Genomic DNA, 20,934 nt, shown 5'->3' with positions numbered 1-20,934 from the left:
TACGCACGACACTTGTTTGTGTTATTTAATATTGATAGTGTATCACTAAGACGTCGACAGGTTTATCATTTATGATTATCTATACGACGTTCAATTTGGGAATTTAACAAAGATTTTTTCTAACAAAAAAATGGATATCTTGTTCAGAGAAGAACTTAACGAAGCAAAATTTCATCCACTATCTTCCATTTAAGTATTGTGAACTACGCACATTAGACAAACAATTATGTAAAATAATTTATGTACTCTTTTTATTTCTACAACCTTGTGTTTATCAAGTGCAAAAAGTCGTGGAAAAATACTTCTCAAGATAAAACGAACATTTTTCGCTCTTTTTCTCTTCTGCACGCTCCTGTTCATGGATTGAAAAAAAGTCGGGGGAAAACACTTTCACAAGGTAAAACAAGCATTTTTTTAGCATCAAATTACTAGGGAAAAAAAAACAGTTTTAAAAAGAATTTAAGCTGGAAAGCAACCTACTTAATGAAAAAAAAGTAAACAATTGGGGAATTGCCAAAGAATATGCTGACCTAGCCACTTTCCTTCGCAAAACGATAACCTCCACAGCACCCGTCACCAAACAGCAACTTTCCTTCGCCACAAAGGCACACCCGAGACACATCCAGAACCTCCAAAGCGCCACGTGTCACTTCCAAATCCAACCGCCAATCCCTCACACGTGTACGCGCGACCCGTCGCGAAAGTCTCTAACTGCACGGTGCGGGTTGTGTTCTACTTATTAAACCTCCACGCCCCGAACTTTGCTTTCCCGCAAGGAATCCCGGCAGCCAAACACTCGATAACGATCTTAATCTGAGAAAATCGGAGAAGACGAAGATGTGGAATCAGGCGTTTCGGAAGAGTGATCCGGAGGCCGGACTGAGGCCGCTTTACCCTATGATGCTCGAGAGCCCCGAGCTCCGGTGGTCCTTCATCCGCAAAATCTACGCGATCGTTGCCATCCAATTAGTCGCCACCATCGCTGTAGGCGCCGTCGTCGTTTCGGTCCGGCCGGTGGCTAACTTCTTTGTCAGCACCGGCGCCGGCCTGGCGCTCTACATCGTTCTCATCATCACGCCTTTCATCGGTACGCTTCAAATTTCTGTGAAATTTTGATTGTTTTGGGGGATTTCTGTGAGTTTGTTGTGAAATTTAGGGTTTTTTTATTATTTGTTTTTTGGTTTGCAGTGCTGTGCCCGCTGTACTATTACCACCAGAAGCATCCGGTTAATTACCTTTTACTGGGAATTTTTACCATCTCACTGGCATTTGTCGTCGGTTTGACTTGTGCATTTACTAGCGGTGAGTGCTGATGAACTTTCCTCTATTATTTTTTTTTTTGGGTATTTTTGTGATGTAAATATTTAATTTTGATAATTTGATGTAATTAGGGAGTCGTCTTAACCCTCTTGTTCTTGTGATTTATGGAGTTTTTTAATCTAAAAAGGGAAAATGCTTGATGGAGTTAGACTGCATTTTTGCTCACCATCCTAAATTGATGGCAACGCCCATCACCTTATTAATCACCGTTAGATAAGTTTGATTTTCGAAATCTGTGCAGTTGATAGAAAATCAAACGGTAATCAATGGGCGGTGAGCATCACCGTCACTTAGCCAAAATATTTTCTCAAATTATATCCGTAAAATCATCAAATTAATCATGTTGTTGGTCACTTTTGAGGTTTGTAAGTTATCGAGTGGTCTCTAGCCCTTTTCGTTGTCTCCTTTGATAACCAATTGGATGACATTGTGAAATTATGTAACTTGGTGAATTGAAACAGGGAAGGTGATTTTGGAGTCGGTTATTCTGACGGCAGTGGTCGTTATTGGTCTGACCTTGTACACATTTTGGGCTGCAAGGAGAGGCCAAGATTTCAACTTTCTTGGTCCCTTCTTGTTCGGAGCTCTACTGGTTCTGATCGTATTTGGTCTGATTCAGGTACCTGCTGTGTTTATTTGATTGAACGAACACACTCCCTGTTGTGCCTATGTTTTGTGTTTTCGCGTTTTTAAGCCTTGGGCTTGTTTGTTCTTGATTGCAGGTTTTCTTCCCGCTTGGTAAGATATCAGTGATGATATATGGTTGCTTGGCGTCGATCATATTTTGTGGGTATATTGTGTATGACACGGACAACTTGATCAAGCGATACTCTTACGACGAGTACATTTGGGCTGCAGTTTCCTTGTATTTGGATATCATCAACCTCTTCCTAGCTCTTCTCACCGTTTTTAGGGCGGCCGACAGTTGAGAAGATATTCTTGATTGGTTCGTCTCTTTTGTTCCCCCAAATGCGATTACATATTGTCGTCGTTATGGTTTAGGATTAATTGTGAATGTCATAAACAACTAAACTCTTATAATACACTGATTAATAGTTGATGTTCATGGAAGATTTTTGTGTATTGTAGTATGTAAATGTGTTTCGTTGGTTCATTATCCCATAGTAGGAGATTTCTGTTTGTCAATAGTTGCTTGGGGTTTCAACTCTCCAGATCTCGCAATCGGGAGCTGACAGACCCTGTAATTCGAACTATTCCAGAGAGGGGGAGAGACATGAGGACCTTTGGTTTTTGTGAGGTGGTTTAGCAGGGTGGACAAATGAGGCTTGTAAAATTTGAAATGAGTGGTTTGAATTATTCTGTCCATTTTTCGGACTCGTGATTTGAAAACTGTCTTGATTCCAGAAGGACAAGGATTGTCTACCCTCTCACTTTCAATGCTCTATTGTGACCATACAAAACATGAGGGCATGGAAGAGCACCGAAAATGGGAGGAAAGACAATCCTTGTCCTTCCAAAATCCCATTGGACCTGGTTAGTGGAGCCGGAAGGGGCCTCACTTTGCTCTTTTTCTGCCTTTCTGTTCCATCATCTCCTCTTTTGGGAATCACAAGACAATGCTACTACGGAAAGTCCTCCAAGCGTAATAAAGTCAGAAGTGTAGAATGACTAGGAGGCGCACTAGTTTGAGGCGCCTAAATCTGAAACTTGGTGCAACTGGAGAAATTTTTCCAAGTGCCGGGAACATCATGACACATGGTGTTCCCTCACACATTAGGATTTAGTTTTATTTATTTATTGAAATATAAAATTGAAGGATATCTAACATATCAAATCTTAATGTGTGAGGGAACATCATGTGTCATGGTGTTCCCGACACTTGGAAAAATTTCTCGTGCAACTGTGTTCGATCACGTCGTCATCCGGAGTCCCTACTTTGTTCCGGGAACACTTGTGTAAGTGTATTTGACCACGTTTCCGTCTAATTTTGTTTGAAAATTAGGGAGTTGCACTTGCATTGAATCACATGGTTTACTGATGGGTTAATTTTAGACTGTCGGGTTTAATGTTAAGTATGAATAACTGTTTAATCAGGGGTGATTTTAAATTGTTCCAACTTCTTAAAATATTTCAAATAGCTGTGAAAAATAGATATTCATTAGAACAACTCCACCCCTAAAAAAATGCATCAGCATCTAGCCCATTTAATCCACTCAGTGAACAGTGATACACTCCAATAAATAGTAATAAGCTAAATGCATCTCCATCCTACAAAATATGCTGGCACCCAACCCATTTAAAATATTATTAAATTTTTTATAAAATAATAAATAAAAAAATTGTTTTAATTTTGGATAGGATTTTTAATCAATCTCGTCACGCCACGTGTCATTATCATAATACAATTACATAAACTCATCAAATGAGCTTAAAAAAACATACTAAATAAAATTATATAAACTCATCAAATAAACTTTAAAAAAAAAAACACACTAAATAAACTAAGAACTTTATTGTTCCACCACAAGATCCTTTTAATTATCTTGACCTTGTTACAATCCCCATTGGTGCTCAATCAAGTCACTTTCACGGGTACAGTGCCAATATGGCTCTTGCAATGAAGTGTACCACTCAGCGATCAATTGATTGTAACGTCTATCCCATTCCAATGGCTCATGTTGCACGGGATCTTCAGTGCCGTCATGAGCACAATAGATACGTGTTTTTGAGTTGTTCATTGTGTCTGGATCGTATTCGTCGACGGCATCATAATCATGTTGTGGAGAATGATACACGTGATCATGATGGATCAAAGTGCCTCGACATCAAACATTCTGGCAACTCACCTGACAATCACCCAACGAGCTTGCAGGATACCAAAACAACGTTCCACATCCTTCCTACACCCTTCTTGACATTTTGCAAAGTATTTTTCTTTTTCACTTTGTGGATGCGAGACTGTTTTGACAAACGCTATCCACCTTGGGTAAATTCCGTCTGCAACATAGTACAACAATTCGTATGTATGGCCATTGACTGAATATGTGACTCTGGGTGCTTTTCCTTGCAGCAATTCGTCGAAGACTGGAGATTGGGCAAGGACATTTATGTCATTCTGAGTTCTTGGAACACCAAAAAATGCATGCCAAATTCATGTATCAAATAAAGCCACTACTTCCAAAATGATACTTTTGGCTCATTTTCTGTCACCATACGCTCCTTGCCACGCACTTAGACAGTTTTTCCAAGTCCAATGCATGCAGTCGATACTTCCAATCATGCCAGGGAAGTCTCTCATTTCACCCTTCCTTAGTAGCCTTCGCAGATCCATAGGCGTCGGTTTTCGGAGGTACTCATTCGTATAAAAGGCTTCGATTGCGGAGCAAAACCGCATTAGAGACTCCAGAACAATTGATTTTCTCATCCTCGTTATCTCATCCACTTGATATGTAGATGCTCCATATGCAAGCATCCGCAATGTAGCAGTAACCTTTTGCTCGGGAAGAAGACCTAGAACATGAAAAACATCATTTTTTGCACAAATTATTGATCATGGTTGCAAATAGCACTTATGATTTTGTCAAACAAACACATAGTTGGCGATAAAATAATTTTCCAAAATATTTGTACCTCGTTTTTCCCTCTTTCTAATGAAGTTTGCAACACGTCTGGGTTTGGATATCTGACCCACAACTTCCATAACACGGCAGGAATGTGAGGCCTTCTACCTTTTATGGTAATCATCATCATCTTCCTCCATTGCGAAAGCCTCATCTCCACCTTCACCTTCCTTGAGATTGACCAATTCTTCTTGTTGTGCCAACAATCTTTTCTGTTACTCCTCAAACTGTTTATACACTCTCCTTGAAGAAGACATTGTAAGAACTCAAGATTTGAAAACGATGAAGATGGATGTAGGGATGTAGGGTTTATATAGACAAAAAAAGAAAGGATGAGGTTCTTGGTATTTTTTTCACACAAAAAGTATATGAAAGCTTTGGTAGAAAGTGTTGAAAATATTGAAATATGGTGTAAGGTGGAAGATGAGGGTTCAGTATTTATAGGAAAAAAAAAATTAATTTTTTTTTGTATTTTTTAACAATTTTAATTAATTTTTTTTATAAATTTTAATTTAGGTAATTAATCTGGACCGTTAGATTTGAAAAATATTCAAATCCAACAGCCTATACGTTCACATGTGGCCAACGGTCATAATTCTAACCATTGTGCTTTTTTTTTTGTTTAATTTCTAGTGGAAAAACGTGGACTGTTGATCTCTGAATCGGACGGTCCAAATCAAGCCATGTCACTAGCCGTTGGATTTCAAATTCAATTTTTTTTTACCGTTGGAAATCCAACGGTTCAGAAAACTAGCCGTCGGAAATCCAAAGGCCCATAATCGGCCACATGGCCTCCCTATCAGTTCGCTAAGTGCACCTACGCAAGTGGGACCTGGCTCAGGATTCTTGTCGGCGACGCGCACCCAGTTGCATGTGCTTCCCACGCGCCTGGCGCAAAAAAAAATTCAAACGGCCTCTGACGCCACGCTGGCGTCAACATGGCATTAGATGGGCCAATCAACAGGTCTGTCGATTATGGGCCGGCCTGTGACCTGGCTTGGGCTGGGGTGGAGCGGAATGAGGGAGGCTGGTTCATTTTTTGGGCTGAGTGCTAGCCTATGAGGCTAGGGTGGAGTTGCTCTTATGTCAAGGGCGTTAAGTGATGACATTGTCATCATTTCGAAGTTTCGAATTCTCAAATTGATGTCTTTTAACCAAGTTAAATGTTAACTTTGTTCAGTTAAACAAGCCCGGTCTAAGGATCCATTTAACGCTAGTGATTTAACGGATGGTTTTTAAAACATTAGGTAATTGAAATGTTTTAAAAGATTGAGACAAGTTTAGAATTACCTCTAAAAATTGGATAATTATATGAACTTAATAACCCTTAAGTACTCCAACCCTTACTCGATCCAATAGGATATGTATGTCCGATTTTATGTTTGATCTTTCATTCGATACTACAATTATGTTTGATCTGTTATCACGCTACAAATTAGTGTAACTTGTAGTGGCAGAGCCAGTTTGAGAGTTGCCTTAACCTCAACAACATAAAAAATTTAAGTATATTTGTTTGTATATTGTGTTTGATCCCTATAAACAACTAAGCCAAACTAAATAACAACATTCTCCTCTCACTTCTTCTATTTTAGCTATCATATTTGTCTCACTTTTCTTTATTTTTGTGTGCAACTCTATTGTGAGCATAACGTGCTCGATAAAATACGCTTGACAATGGTAGTCTTCAATATTACTCTACAGTATCATGCATCCACTTTCGACAAGCCTCTACAAATAATAGTAGTTGATATATGTTGGCATAAGTTTTCAACATATATTGACAGGAATTGGCAGGTGCCTGCTACTCGACAAACTGGCCCATTCAAACTTTTTTGGTTAATATTATAACTCCATTATTTGAAAATTCTAGCTTCACAATTGATGGCGCGTACCATCTTATATATGTTCCACACTTAACTCGACTCTAAGGTATTTGTGTCTTTATTTTTCAAATGCCCAAAGTGGGACCATTGAGCGTGACGAGCTCGGACCAAAATAGTTTGACTCGTTAAAGCCAATTGTTTTAGACATTTGCCCTTAAAAACCTACCACATTTTTCAATTTTTGCTTTCCTGGGCAAGCTTGGTAAATTCTGTTACAAAATTCTACGGCGTTCTAAAGTATTATATACTAAGAGTTTTTCAACTGTTAGATTTTAGTTTTTGTGATTTTTACTAAAGATTTAACGGTTCAAAAACCCGAATGATAAAATGCTACAAAATACCATAGAAAATTCCTTTGTGACAGTACATATTAAAACTAACTACTATATATATTTTTCATAAAGCAGGCCATGTCCTCTGAAATTCCGAATTCAAAAGTGAAGTGCTTTTGCTCAGGACCTTTCCTCTAACTCCCCGTACACTACATGTGCCTAACGCCTCCTATTTTAATACCAACAGTCTGCCAAAATCCAAAAACAACAGCATCCTATGTCATGCGATTCGTTAGACATAATGCAGAGACCTAATCAGTGCCTGTTCTTTCTCTCGGCGACAACGGACAGCAGCCTCGAAACGCCGTGAGTCCAGACGTCATATTCTCTCTGGTTCTTGCACTCGAACTCAACGATGCCTCGTGCTTCCGTCTTCAGGCCAAAGTAACGACGCTGCTCTCCGTCGTCGAACAAGTGTCTCCCGGGCCATGCCGGCATGTTCTTGCACACGTCCAACACAACATCTGCTCACCCAAAACCAACGTTAAGTTAAAATCCTGGTACATTGTTTCACATTGAATACAAGTACAGAAGAGAACAGGGTTTACTCTTTTTCTTCTTGGTGAAAGTTCCTGCGACGTGTTTGCTTTTCATCTTCAGCATCACCTATAAAATTTCACAGTAGGATTAATGATAAGAAGTGACGTCTATAGGACAGATTTTGATTAGGTTAATTACGGTCAAGTTTATAGACGACATATTGAGTCATTGACAACCATTTGACGGATTGGATTGACATTGATAACATGATGAAACTACAACGACGAAAGTGAAAATCTAGGTAAAGACTGTTAGTACGGTTCATCTCAGTATCAAATATGATGGACGACATATCTGCATTTAAAAAAAATGCAGTTAACCGTGGAGACTCACCTGCCCGGTTCGGTGAATGTAAACAGACACTAGTTTCCAGTGGAGATCGCCTGCAAAATGCAAACCATATAGTTCAAATTAGATCAAGTTTAGGTACCAAACTCTTTGTTTTTTTTTCGTTTTTTTATTTATTGAAAATACCTTTTCGTGTGCGTTTGAGGAGTTCACTGCCCCTAGCAAGGAGGTCTTGGTTCGAGACCCCAAGAAAAGTAGGGTCAACAGGGACAAGATCGTCACTAAAGCTGCTGCCGCTGCTGCGATCACCACCGTTGTTGTTAGTTTTACCACCGCAGACTCCGATTCCCATTCCCTTTTCCACTGGAATCACTGCTGATATGTTCCACACCTCCTTCATTGCCCTTGCCTTTAGGGTCGCTGCCCCTCGTAAAGCTGCCATATCAAAACATAGACACAGATTTTTTTAAAGTTAAAACATTATATACTGTAATTTGTTATTTAGAGATTGTTTTAAATCTTAAAAAAGATGTTTGTACGACTTTTGCTACCTACCAAGGTAAGCAACTTAATTAGAGATTGCTACTTAGAAACACAAAACCAACCACGTTGTTCTATTAAATAACGCATCAGTAATGTGATCAAGTTTACATGTCTAAAAAGTATAATTGTGTGTGATTATCAATGTGAGAAAATATGTTATGTCACGGTGATATTGTGTCTACTTAATAAACGTGACTTGATCACATGATTAGTCATGTAAACTTTAAGGGATTTATTTCTGATCATAAGACCGATTCTCTCCAACAATATAGTCAATAACTATGAAACAAATAATAACACTTTAGAAATGACGAAATTTTTAAGGCCATCCCATATTGGTATGTGAACGTTACATCAATTATTTATGTGCCACTTACTAATGAACGCATCAGTTGGTTGACCAATGCGATAAAATAAATGTAACATCTTTAGCAAAATTTGACAAGATTATTTTGTGGAGTAATTTATGAGCTGGGAAGCATCGGTACCTGTCGCAGCAGCTGCAGTGAGGGTGGTAATATCATCATGTGAATGGACATTAACGGCGGAGCTGACCACTGAAGTAAGATGGTCATGCTCAGCTCCCATAGCTTCCGCAGCCTCAGCACATTGAGCAGCTACCAACGTGGCGGCAGACGCCACTGCCATGTCAGTCTTCCCTGCTTGATCGTTTTTTCTCGACCCCGAAGAAGCCGCTGTGGCTGCAGCAATGGCGGCCACTGCAGCAGCCACCGCAGCAACTGAAACCGCCGCGTGGACCTGCGCATTGTGCACTCTCGTCTCCTCCTTTTTCTTCTCTTTTCTCTCTTTCAGCCACCTCCCCACCGTCTTGGCTCCGCCGCTAGGGGCATTGTTGCCATTTCCAGCGCTGCTCCGGCTGCCGTTGAACAGGTTTTGTATGCTGTTGTGGGTTCGAAAATACTGCGTGCCACAATACAAGTCCATCAAAAGAAAGAACGACAAAAAAGTCACCACAAAGACAAAAAGTCTAATTTTTCGACTAAAACACGAGTTTTATTTCCCTTTTTTTGTATTTTCAATCTCATAAAAATTGTGTCTTTTCTCACCATCTCCATTCATTAATTTAAAAACAACAACAAAAATTGTGACCAGCTTGTTTTTATATTAAATAGTATATAATATCAATATTTATAGTGCATTCTCCACTATTATTTCTTTTTTGTGCAAAAATAAAACATCAAAATTATATAATTGGTTGGAAAACAAAATTTTGAAATAAGATATTTCACTTTTTATATTACCACGTAAATTAACGAACTTACATTTGAAATATCACATTTATAAGGCTGTCGAAGAAACTCTAAAACAATTTTTTGGGACAATTATTTAATTTATTTTGGTGAAGGGTGCTAGGTTTGCTTACAAAGGGGTGAGAAACCAAAATAAGCAAAGTTGTAGAGAAGCATGACAAGGCACGGGGCTGTGGTTACCATTTTAAGCATCTGACTTGCTCAATTTTACACTCCACCCATCTACTCTCTTAATCCTTGTGCCCAAGGAACAGCCTGGCCTGGTGCCCAATTTTGTTTATTTCCATTTGGGTGGTGTTATGTACATACTATTTCTTATTTTCAACCGTTAGATTAAATAAGTTGAAGAACATTAAAGAATAAAAATTAACAAACTGTATTGGAAGTATAAAAAGAGTGTGTAGATAGCACAGTTTTTTTTATTTTGATAAAATAATTTTTTAGTGTGTGTATAGAATCCATATCTTAAAGCAGCAAATTTAGATTAAATCACACAATATTTCAGTTATATGGCTATCGATCTTGTTAATTTGAATAGTAATTTAAAACCTTACACTTACTCATGATCATACTCAGCTATTCAACTCGTGAACTCGAGTCGAATTTAAAACGTTGCCCTTGCCGCTAGAGAAGAATAGTAAAGAACCCTAATGCTACTGTACTGTCTTTTTTTTTTTTGTTTTGACTTGAAGAAAATAAGGCCAGGTTGATAAGACTCCATGGCCAGATTTTTAAGGAAATAAAAAAGGTTTCTTGCCTTGAAAGGGGAGAAAAGAGAAAAAGAGAAAAGCATCTACTGTATTTTTCTGCACTGATCAATACATTTTTAATAAAATAAAAATAAAAATAAAAACAAATGATTAAATAATTACTGAGTGGAAAGGACAAAGATATCATCAGATGGTGTGTCTGTGACAGGAAAACTGAGAAAGCTGAGTGACATTGTCACATTTGGTCTCCTGGTTTGCCTTCTTGGACAAGAATTCTGGAATTTTGTTTAATATTTTGTTTAAATAAAATAAGAGTCTAAACAAACAGATGAGGGAGAAAGAATGACCTTAACGACGTCGTCGAACTCATCGGAGGGTGAGACTGGAGGGCTATCTGTCTCTGTTAGAGAACCACCATTGTTCAGAGGTCCGCTGCTGTGTGAGAGCCTCCCTGATGTCAATGGAGACACTTCCTGCAAAACCCCAAAAAAATTTATGACCAAAAAAGTAATTTGAAAACAAGAAAATTGAAGATTGTGAACAGAGAAAAACTTCTCCAAATTTCACTGTGACGACGATATTTCAAGCCAGTTAATAACGTAATATCGAGTGTCTAGCTTGAAACATCGTCAAAATTACATTCCTGTTGTAGGTTCGAGAAGCTACTGTGATAATATTTCAAGCCAACATCGCAATGTTATGTGTCTGGCTTGGAATACCAGCACAACTTCATTCTCGTTGTAGATAGGTTTCTTTCGAGTGAATGAAGCACGCACCTCTCTCATGGACTGTGACATAATGCGGTCAAGGACGAGTTGGGAAGTGACAGAGGAAGCAAAGTAAAATTGGTTTCCGGGGAGGGACGGCAGCTCCTCTGCTTCTCCTGCGATATCTTCAGGAATGGAAGGAGTGGTAGTGGTTGCGGTGGTGGTGCAGGAGGAAGAGCTGTTTGAGGACTTGGAATTAGCCATGCATGAAGGAGGAGGAGGAGGCAGCGGAGGAGGGTGAGACTGAGACAGAGCTTTGGAGACTTCAAGAGCTGAGGCACTCCATGACCTTGAGAGAAACTCCATTGGAACTCTTGGGCTTTTGGGGAGGTGGTCACGGTGGTTGACGGGGCTTTGGTCAGTCCGGCGAGTGGTTAACATTGGTAGTGTTTCTTCCATGGAAGTGGAAATGTTGTGGAGAGAGAGAGTGAGAGTGAGACAGAGAGGTGGGTTTGAATTTGTTAAAGGGGTTTGTGGGTTTTGGGATCAAGATATGGACACATATTTATACACACTTTTTATGTCTATTTGGTCATTAATGATCATTTTATCGATGTACTATTTGGTAAAGGGGTTTGTGGATTTTTGGGTTTTGGGATCCAGATGTGGACACGATATAAACACAGTCACTTAGTATAACCGATTCACATATTATAATATTGTTATGTTCATATATTTGTTGGATTTTTCGATACATCTTATAACAAAAGTACAGATGAATTATTCATATACAATAAGTGAAAAATATGACAAATGAGTGAATATAGTAATTCTTGTTATAATGTGAATAGATAACAATTTATCTTATAAAATATAATAATAACAGCGAACAAATTCATACTTTTTTAGTAAATTTTGTATAGAACGATTAGGCAAGATTAATTCTTTGTCAATAGTCATGTGCTAGACACCAACCCTCCATCGATGAAGAAAGGACCATTGCATGCAGAAACCCCCCACATGTCCCTAATCTACTGGATTTTATTAACAATATAAAGAAAAAAGAAAAATAAAACAAGCAGGAAGCTAAGCTAATACCCGCTCAAAATAATTAACAAAAACGAAACGTTTTAGTTCAAGAATTTTTATTCATTTTATAGCACAAATAAATTAATTATGTCACGCATCCAAATAGCATACACTAAAACATCTTAGAAAAGAGAAAATTTATTGGATATGGTCTTTGGTCAAATTGGATGCGATTGAAGTACTTTTGAGGTGCCACATGGAAAGATGAATATTTCAGTCTAGCTTTATTTGTAGCTTATGATGGTGTGAAAGAATAGTGGAATAAATAGCAATTTTGTAAGCAATAGATTTGTACAAAAAGAGGTTTTAGGGATGCTTTTAGCCCCCCTTCTAGTGTGGTCCTACTTTGATCATGTGACTAATCATCTTTCTTCAAAGGAGCTTTTGATAAAGGAACAAAATGATAGGTAAGTTACTCAACCACTTCACTCTTGAGTCTTCACACACACCCCCAACAGCACCAAAACAAAAGTGATCAACACCATTTTTCATACTAATCTCTCTTTTTCTTCCCCTTTAGATTTTTTAGCCAAGTTTATTGAACATTCATCAACAATATAATTCAAAATAAACTGCGTGCTAGGATTAGTTGTGCAAACGGGTGCAAGCTGATCTTGATTATTTATACTTATGAGACTTATAAAACACGATACATGTTCACTCGCCTGCAAACTAACCAAGTCACTCTCATCTAACTTTACTTACATGTGCTTGTGTGTGAATCCTGATTGTTCATCTTTGTGAAACCCACAAAACAAAAACGGCTAGATTAGCTCATGCGCATCAGGACTAAGCATACCACTTCACTTATTTACAATGTTTAGGAGGAATTTGCAAACTTTATGTGGTGATATAAGCATAGTGGTTGATGTATATTGAGACGAAGATGGTCCTAGGACCATTCGGAGTCCAAGAATTAGACATATGAGGATCATCGTTCTCTTCTATGTGTCCACAAAAGTGTTTGACGAAAAACCTCTTGTAGGTTATGTCGACAATACTTGACAAATTCTCTCAGTAACACTCATCATATTGGTTTGGCATATGTCAATATATGTTGACATATGCGCAACTTGGTTCAGCTGACAACAACAAGCCATAAACTGATTTTTTTTTTTTTTTTTTTTTTGCTTTTTTTGTTCTATGTTTCTATCTAAAAGCTTGAACTTTTAACATTGAAATCTCTCAAATTTTGGATCTTAAATTCGCCACTACATAGTCACATAATAAGAATCAATAAGATGTCAGAATTGGCTACAATACTCGACTGGTGGTGACCCAAGTGATTGTGTTCCTTAAGGCAAACGTCTTGGCAACGTCCAAGGCCGACATGTTTGGGGGTCAAAACAAATTCTCAATGGAACCATTTTTTTTTCTCTATACTGTTCTGAGACACAAAGCTGCGCACTGGAGAGGGACCTATGCTAAAATGCGCGTGCCTGCACACGTCATCATCTACAACTTTGGCTTTTGTACTTGTACGAATACGCCCTTTTCATAAAATAAAAAAAAAAATCTGACAAAAAAAAAAAAGGATCGAAAGGAAGAAGAGAAGCAGCCTTTTTTGTTCAAACTGTAACGCTTTTCTTTGTTTCTTAGCTCATGACTGTTGACTGGAGGGGACACCATTTATTCCTTTTGCCTCATTTTCCCACGTAATTTCATGAATCATAGTTACCACATTTTGTTTTCAAATAACTAATAGCGTGTGAAAACGCGAGTTAGATCAGTTAGTCAGGACAATATGTCTATTCTCTTATGCATGAGTTCGAATCTCCTCTTCAAAGTTAGGTTACTTGAACAGAGTAATGTGCATGCTCACTTAAAATGCGTTTGCACGTAAAATAAAGTAGTTTACTATGTCACATTGGTAAAAGGAAAAAACAAACTCAATTTAGATGTGAGTGTTTCTCTGTAGCTTTTGAACGGACACGGAGAACGGACCACGGTACCACCTTTGCCTGGTTGAAAGTTGCAACTATTCCATCAAGCTGTTTCTGCAGCCAGAGTCTGCAGAACCAGTAAACACAAGTTGATTAAGGCAAAACTAGAACAACCCCAAACTTATTACACGAAGCTAAACTTGTTATAACTTCAGTTAACCTCGAGTAGCCGGCCTAAAGTAGCTAAAGAGAAAGAGGCAATCGATCGCTCTCTTTCACTTGTAACAAATTCTTATGAGTTTAATAGGTTGCCGGCATCGCATCTTTGCATATTCAACGATGCAAATAGCGATGAAAAATCGCATTCTTGTTATGCAATTTGCTTGGTGCAGTCTTACAGCTTCATAATTCACTGGTATTGCATGAAAATCCTGAACTAAGGTACAAGAAATAAGAACCGTTACTCACACCGCAAACGATTAAAGAACTACTTCTCAACAAGAAAGCCTCCTACTCTAAAAGCTTCACATTTGTCTAAGTACAGCATCGCAAACAAAATCAGGATCTAACGCGTTAGCGAGTGGATGTATTTGATCGGTCTACGGGGAGTAATTTCCGCACTCCCCTTTTCACTTCCATTTTTTCTCTAACTTCTAACTTTTCTAGTCATTAGATTGAATAGCTCGGAGGACAACCAACGGACGTAGTTAAGGAGAGGAGTGCTGGAGGTGAAAAGGCGAGTGCTGAAATCACTCCCCTTTATCTATTAGACTGCAAACCAGATCCACCATAGTATTGCTTAGTGGTTTCGCGTGAGAAGTCTGCAAATGTCATCCCATCTTTCAACCGCAATGCAAGAGGTGGTACAATTTTCTGTATTTCTTCGGTCAGTTTACTTTGATCCGGATCATCAACCTGTTTGATCTCTGATGATGTCCCCATGTTCATGGGGTAGTCTGTTACCGAGAAAGTTTTGTTCCACGCCGGCTGCAAGAACACAACAAAAGTCTCTCTGCTCAAATTATCGAACTTGGAAGGCCTGCAAACAGACCGAAGGGTGGCGCGGAGCTTTCCTCTTGATATGATATCAGCCGACTCCCCCACCTGAATTATAAAGCTCTCAGGAGAGGCCTTCACCATGAATACATTATCCTCTCTGGGATCAAATATTTGCAAATAAGTATTCCATTAGGATAAGGACACTCTTGATCCCTTTCTCCTTTCGCTTGTCGATCATTCGACAAGCGAAAAATTGGAGCTGTCAAGACGGTGAAAATCCCATTATCATAATGCCATTGCTGCCACAGATTATCAGAACAAATCCCCGAAACTTGTTTGCATTTGTCACCAGTCCACTTCCTGCTAGAGTCGAAGGGTCTCTTCGATGTTCTTTTTGTGCTCATTGCTTCTTCAACAAGAATGGAACTATTAAACGGTGAATGATAATGAATGAGACGAGCTTTCGCATACTCGAGCAAGTTCGAGGCCTAGCTCCATCATGAAAACCCCTAACTCTCTAAACCCATCTCTGAGATTCTCACACTCATTCGTCGATCCCTGATGTGAATTCAATTGGGCTTCATCAAAATCATTTGAATGTTTGATTTGCATTGTGAAAGACGACACATTTCTCTCAGGGTTCTTCAAACTCGAGACACATCACTCCCCCCAGTTGTGATCCTAAACAAACACTTAAAACAAGGAGAGGGTTTTGTTCAAATATTTTTGTTTTATTGGCACGTAAAGCTACATAACAATGTACCCGTGCCATGTAAGTTATTCTCTATATATAAGAGCAATTTTTATGTAACGAACATCATGACGTTTCGTAGTAATAGTATTATATGGAGATTGGAGAGACTTAAACATTATAACAAGAAGTCGAAAAATTTATTAAAATCCAAGTGCTTCTTGAAAAGCACTTAAAAGTGATTCTCCAAAACTCGCTCATATAGATAAAACTTGCAAAAATATGCAAAATCAGAGATAAAACTTGCAAAAAGATGAAAAGAAGACAAAAACCAACACAAACTAAAATTAAAAACCATTCAAAATTTGTTTTGAATTTTATTTTACAGTTTCCACTCACGTTGATATCTTCCTATGGCAACCTTCAGCACGAAGATATTACACAGCTACTCTTTTCAAATTCCAGAAATCCAAGACGTACGGAATTTACAAGATAAAGCAATCGCAATGCGAGAATGCGAACTAAGCCGTGGTTTCTTTGAAGCTCTTGGTCAACCAAATGGCTGTTTCCCTCGGAGAAACCTTCTCGGGTCCGAATGGCTTCAAGAGCACTCCGAGCTCGTCGAACCTTTCTTGTTGTAGAAGACGCGCGCTGAACTCAAGCAACCCTTCCAAAGCCTCTGCACGTTGCTGGAATGATGAGGTGTCGAATCGCTGCTGTCGTGACTCCGAAGATGAATGGCTCGAAACACCAGCGGTAGTTTTCTGCTCAGGAGATTCACTGCCATTTCGAGCAGTTCCATGGCTGCCATCAATTGTACTGGACTTGGAAATGGTTTTGTCTATAACCTGGATCATGCACTTGTCCTTTGTGATAGAACGGTTGATGCTGTTCGGCTTGGAAGAAGGGCATCGTGCAGATGTTGATGAAATTCCACGAGTGGGAACGAGTGGGTCTTCAGAAGAGCCTAAGGGGAATTCAGCCATCTTGTCAATTCGCGGGGCATTGACAGAAACGTCTGGAGACTCCATAATCCCAAGGGGACCAACATTGGCTCTATATGGGGTTTGTGCAGCTGCAGTACTTGTCAAGAACGGAAGAGAAGCTCTTCGAGTGGACTGGGAAGATTTTCTGGCTGGAGAATCTGACACCGGAAGCTGCAATCATGAGAGTAACAAAGTTGTCAAAATCAATAAATAAACACACCGAGTTTATCCAATTCACTAATTTAGTAGTATGACTTACCGAATCGCGTTTTGAGTTGACGTGAGAAATTCTTGACTCCGTAATGTGTTTCGTGGGAGTAGCAGAAACTTTTGCTGGTGCTGCTCGTGGACTATTAACAACATTGTACTTTGTGGACACCAACTTTCTGTTACCATAATCTTCCTTGGTACTTCCCATAGATACCTCGGTGAACTTACGACTTAAACAACCTGGAAATTCCAGTGTCCTCACGCTAGAACTTGGAGAGCCCTGTTCAGTTCCAGAGATGCTAGGATTTAAGGTCCTATCATTGCTGAATGATCGTCTTTTCTCTCTGCTGGTACGAACAGGACTAGTTTCTGGCTCCATGAATCGTGTTTTCCTCACATAACTGGACTGAGACCAGTCAACTGGGAAAGTATTCCGTCGAGGGCTATTCAGTTTTAGATGAATCTTAAGCACATAAGGCTGAAGATGGGGATGAGCAAGCACCTCTGCAGCCTGATAAAACATGGATAATGTCGTAAATAAATCCACGTAAATGGATGATTCACTTCTATAAATAAGTCTGTGTAACTCAACAAACATTCATGCAATGTACATCATACATGATCTACTAGTACATGTAAGAATCAAATAAACAAAAATGTATTCGGCAAAGAAACACAAATAAATAAACTTACACTTGGCCTAAGTTCTGGGTTCTTCCGCAGCATGCTTTTAACAAGACCTCGACTGCAAAAGAGAAGAAAACAGAGAATACAGAAACCATACTGTCAATCAACACATTTGATTCATTGAAAACCATATGCAAACAAATATTCATTGAACAAACATCAAAATTTCCACCGACAACGTCTAAGCTCAACTCACAATAAAATCCATAAATGAAATTGCAACCATTAAAAGAACTTAAAACCCAGAGGCAATCGAAGCAGGAAATAGACTCACAATGCACCAGAGTACAACGTTGGAAGTGGAGCCACTATTGACTTGTTTATTTTGTTAATCAGAGATTGTATATCCTGTACTCAGAACGAAATTCATAAGTTATCAAGGAAAAAGGTAAAGCTTGTAGTTCCATTCAACTCCTCAAGCCTTAGATATTTCTTGTTTAGTGCCAACATACCGCAAACAGGTAATACAAAGTTCACAAAATTGAAAATTCCTAACCAAAAATTAGCAAACTTACAAAGGCTTTAAATGCAGGCCTGAACGCAGCCATTTCATATATACAGCATCCTGCAAGACACATTCTATTTATATGTGTGTATGGCTAAAAAATCGAGGACAAAAAAATTGATGGGTTTGGGTGGAGGTTAAGAGGAGGGAAAACTTACCTAAAGACCATATATCTGACTTAGAACCATAAGGTATGTCAGCAAGAAGCTCAGGGCACATATAACTGGGAGTTCCGACTACCTGAACATGGAGCAGACATACCGGATCACACATAGGCCAGGGTGTAAAACTTCAAACTATATGCGTCGGCTGAAGTACTTACAGAGGAAGCTAGATCATCCGAAGTTAACATTTTCGCGAGACCAAAGTCACCTAGATATATTATTATTGTAAATTCAGGATACAATTACCAAGGGCGAACACAAAAATGTGAAACCGAACTTGAGTGAATGAGCAATGAAGGAACTATAGCTTACCCAGACGTATGTCTTGATCTTTTGTCAAAAATATATTTGAACACTGAAGTAGAAGAACACAGTCAGAGAAAACTCTGGAATTTCAAACGTGTAACACTAAACAAATCGCTCCTTTACTTGCCACTGACCTTGACATCACGGTGAAGAATATGGTTTGCATGCAAGTAATCAAGTGCCATCAACAGTTGAACTAGCCATTGGCAGAGTTTCTGTTCATTTCCAAATTGCAGGTAAGAAACATAAGTTATTGGAGTATCACACTTTGATCAAACGCCTAGGATACAATTAGGAAATTCATAAAACCAAGTGGAAAGTTCGCTGCAAAGTAACAACCTCTTCTGAGAAATGAACACCACGGGCCCTTTTTATGGCTTCCATCCTGTACAGCAAGAGGCATTAACATGAAAGGGTCAGAAAAGCGGTGGGAACAAGGCCAAATCAAATAATTCCTAAACTAGTAATGATCCGTTTTAACGAAGAAGCAAAACTTACATGTCGCCTCCTTCACAATACCCTATAACAATGCACACAAAGCAACCCTGAAAGTGAAAGGCATCGAAGCTTTAATTGCAGAACTAGAGAATTATGTGGAACGTGAATAACAAGCAACTCATGGGGGAAATAAAAAACAAACGTTCTTATGAGATACTGACCCTTTCAACCCAGGAATCTTTGTACTCCACGATAAACGGATTCTGTACCGTGGAAATAAGCTCCATCTGCATTACAACAAACCAAGATAACCATTTAAATTCCAGATTCTTACAACCACCATTCCAGTACTACTCAAGTCTCAACACTGTTAGCATACGGATTTAGTTTTAAACAAAAAATAGAGAACTCCGACCTCCTGGTGAGCAGATCTCCGGCTTCTATCAGTTTGACGAGCAAGACGGATCTTCTTAAGGACATACCTACGCATGTAAGTATGTATCAAAATTTAGTAATTCTATCTCAAAGTAAATACTAGACGTGAGTTGCAAGGAGACTCACTTCTTCTTTTCGTGCTTATGCCTCACGAGAAGAGCAGAACCAAAGGAACCCTTCCCAATCTGCTCTAGAACTTCATACTGCTCCATCATATGTTCTACCACTCTCACTCTTCAGTGTCTACAAAATACATCTACACCTGAAAACAATGCACAAAAACAAACCACACATGAAGAAATTAGTGAACTTTCAACAATGTAACCCCATACACTAGTTTATCAGCTTAAACAAGGAAGTAAACTATGAATCGTACTATGACAAACACAAGCCATCAACCCATTAAGCAATATTCAGTCCCTAATCAAGCTTAATTAGCAATTTAATCAATAACCAATACGAACACGTGCGTCAATTCATCACAAACAAACCATGAAAACAGCAGGAAAAAGTAAGAGCAGCAGTAACAGGAAGTACAAAGAAAAGTACCCAAGAATCCAGAACGGCAAAAATCACCAAGAAACTGGAAGAACAAGTGAATCTGCAGCTTCTTCTTCCTTAAAAACTTAAACTTTAAATTAAAAAAAAAAGAGTTGGAGTAAGTAGCTTAATTAAATGGGGAAAAAATTAGGAAATTCAGATTAAAGCCCTCCACCTACTTCCCTCCTAATTAATTAATTTCCTAATTTTACTCCATCAGATAATGCGAATGACAAGGTGGGCGCCAAAAGAAGTAAAACGAAAGCAATGCCGAAGAAACAAGAATTCAAGTTCAAAATTTGCATCGAGAGAGAGAGAGGTTTTGGCTTGGCTACGAAAAGATTCTGGATAAGGGTAAGGATCCTCTCCGATCCCTTCCTCCTAGTCCACTGAGTTCGAGGATCTGGACCTTTGAAATTTGATCCTATGGTTAAAGTTATTATAACTTTAAAGTGAGACCTTATTTGTAGCCGTTGGATCAAATTTCAATGGTTCTGATCTCTGAACTTTATGGATTAGAAGGAGAGGATCCAGAGAAAATCCTTTCCTGAAAAAGGACCGGGGAATTGGGGTAGGGCCCACTGCACGGGTGGTTGGACAAGGAATTGGGAAGGTGCCAAAGGAGGCCCCCACGTACACGCCGTTCGAAAGGAGCTTTTCTTGGCGGATTTTGCGGGATTTTCAAATTTGTCGGAAGTCGGATGCCTGCCCTTGGTTACGAGTCCAGTTGGTGGGCTGAGGCCCAGAGTTAATGGTTTGGTGGGCTTTTTTTTTTTTTAAATTGGGAGTTTGTGAGTTCGGGTGTTAAAACTTAAAATTGAAATTT

The 20,934-nt window shown here is 38.9% G+C and overlaps 4 protein-coding genes and 1 pseudogene across 4 annotated transcripts; 1 reads left to right on the top strand and 4 right to left on the bottom strand.

The window, feature by feature from the left end:
• The first annotated feature begins 460 nt into the window (after positions 1-460).
• Positions 461-2,393, top strand: LOC137742792 (protein LIFEGUARD 4-like). The gene is made up of 4 exons (XM_068482744.1): positions 461-1,087; positions 1,189-1,302; positions 1,782-1,939; positions 2,043-2,393. The coding sequence occupies exons 1-4, from the start codon at positions 838-840 to the stop codon at positions 2,247-2,249; spliced, it is 729 nt and encodes a 242-aa protein (XP_068338845.1). The 5' UTR covers positions 461-837; the 3' UTR covers positions 2,250-2,393.
• A 2,084-nt stretch (positions 2,394-4,477) lies between these two features.
• Positions 4,478-4,981, bottom strand: LOC137741851 (uncharacterized). The gene is made up of 2 exons (XM_068481556.1): positions 4,912-4,981; positions 4,478-4,791 (listed from the first exon to the last, which is right to left on the bottom strand). Exons 1-2 carry the CDS (start codon positions 4,979-4,981, stop codon positions 4,478-4,480), a joined length of 384 nt encoding a protein of 127 aa, XP_068337657.1.
• A 2,123-nt stretch (positions 4,982-7,104) lies between these two features.
• LOC137743672 (VAN3-binding protein-like) lies at positions 7,105-11,685 on the bottom strand. Its single transcript, XM_068483605.1, has 7 exons — positions 11,245-11,685; positions 10,816-10,941; positions 8,976-9,408; positions 8,131-8,379; positions 7,990-8,039; positions 7,665-7,722; positions 7,105-7,580 (listed from the first exon to the last, which is right to left on the bottom strand). The coding sequence occupies exons 1-7, from the start codon at positions 11,632-11,634 to the stop codon at positions 7,372-7,374; spliced, it is 1,515 nt and encodes a 504-aa protein (XP_068339706.1). The 5' UTR covers positions 11,635-11,685; the 3' UTR covers positions 7,105-7,371.
• Positions 11,686-14,906: 3,221 nt separating this feature from the next.
• On the bottom strand, positions 14,907-15,550 carry LOC137741850 (uncharacterized; annotated as a pseudogene).
• A 613-nt stretch (positions 15,551-16,163) lies between these two features.
• On the bottom strand, positions 16,164-20,362 carry LOC137742240 (serine/threonine-protein kinase Nek2-like). Its single transcript, XM_068482058.1, has 15 exons — positions 20,118-20,362; positions 19,695-19,830; positions 19,549-19,615; positions 19,355-19,420; positions 19,194-19,240; positions 19,035-19,080; positions 18,830-18,910; positions 18,702-18,744; positions 18,548-18,597; positions 18,384-18,465; positions 18,236-18,285; positions 17,995-18,068; positions 17,727-17,778; positions 17,083-17,544; positions 16,164-16,994 (listed from the first exon to the last, which is right to left on the bottom strand). The coding sequence occupies exons 2-15, from the start codon at positions 19,781-19,783 to the stop codon at positions 16,359-16,361; spliced, it is 1,845 nt and encodes a 614-aa protein (XP_068338159.1). The 5' UTR covers positions 19,784-19,830; positions 20,118-20,362; the 3' UTR covers positions 16,164-16,358.
• Positions 20,363-20,934: the final 572 nt, after the last annotated feature.

This window comes from Pyrus communis, chromosome 8 (assembly GCF_963583255.1).
Source record: "Pyrus communis chromosome 8, drPyrComm1.1, whole genome shotgun sequence".
Lineage (NCBI taxonomy): Eukaryota > Viridiplantae > Streptophyta > Magnoliopsida > Rosales > Rosaceae > Pyrus > Pyrus communis.
The sequence above is the reverse complement of the archived record's forward strand: the minus strand, read 5'-3'. Positions and strand labels throughout refer to the sequence as shown.

Bases quoted from the DNA above. Each gene is read 5' to 3' on its own strand.
- LOC137741851 (XM_068481556.1), bottom strand. From the start codon at position 4,981: ATGGAAGTTGTGGGTCAGATATCCAAACCCAGACGTGTTGCAAACTTC. The intron at 4,792-4,911 runs GTACAAATATTT...TTCATGTTCTAG, and splicing joins TAGAAAGAGGGAAAAACGAG to GTCTTCTTCCCGAGCAAAAG.
- LOC137742240 (XM_068482058.1), bottom strand. From the start codon at position 19,783: ATGATGGAGCAGTATGAAGTTCTAGAGCAGATTGGGAAGGGTTCCTTT. The intron at 19,081-19,193 runs GTAAGTTTTGCT...CTTGCTGTACAG, and splicing joins TATTGTGAAGGAGGCGACAT to GATGGAAGCCATAAAAAGGG. The intron at 18,911-19,034 runs GTTGTTACTTTG...GGAAATGAACAG, and splicing joins GTGTTCATTTCTCAGAAGAG to AAACTCTGCCAATGGCTAGT.
- LOC137742792 (XM_068482744.1), top strand. From the start codon at position 838: ATGTGGAATCAGGCGTTTCGGAAGAGTGATCCGGAGGCCGGACTGAGG. The intron at 1,088-1,188 runs GTACGCTTCAAA...TTTGGTTTGCAG, and splicing joins CATCATCACGCCTTTCATCG to TGCTGTGCCCGCTGTACTAT. The intron at 1,303-1,781 runs GTGAGTGCTGAT...GAATTGAAACAG, and splicing joins GACTTGTGCATTTACTAGCG to GGAAGGTGATTTTGGAGTCG.
- LOC137743672 (XM_068483605.1), bottom strand. From the start codon at position 11,634: ATGGAAGAAACACTACCAATGTTAACCACTCGCCGGACTGACCAAAGC. The intron at 8,040-8,130 runs GTATTTTCAATA...TGCATTTTGCAG, and splicing joins CCTCAAACGCACACGAAAAG to GCGATCTCCACTGGAAACTA. The intron at 7,581-7,664 runs GTAAACCCTGTT...TTGGGTGAGCAG, and splicing joins TTTCACCAAGAAGAAAAAGA to ATGTTGTGTTGGACGTGTGC.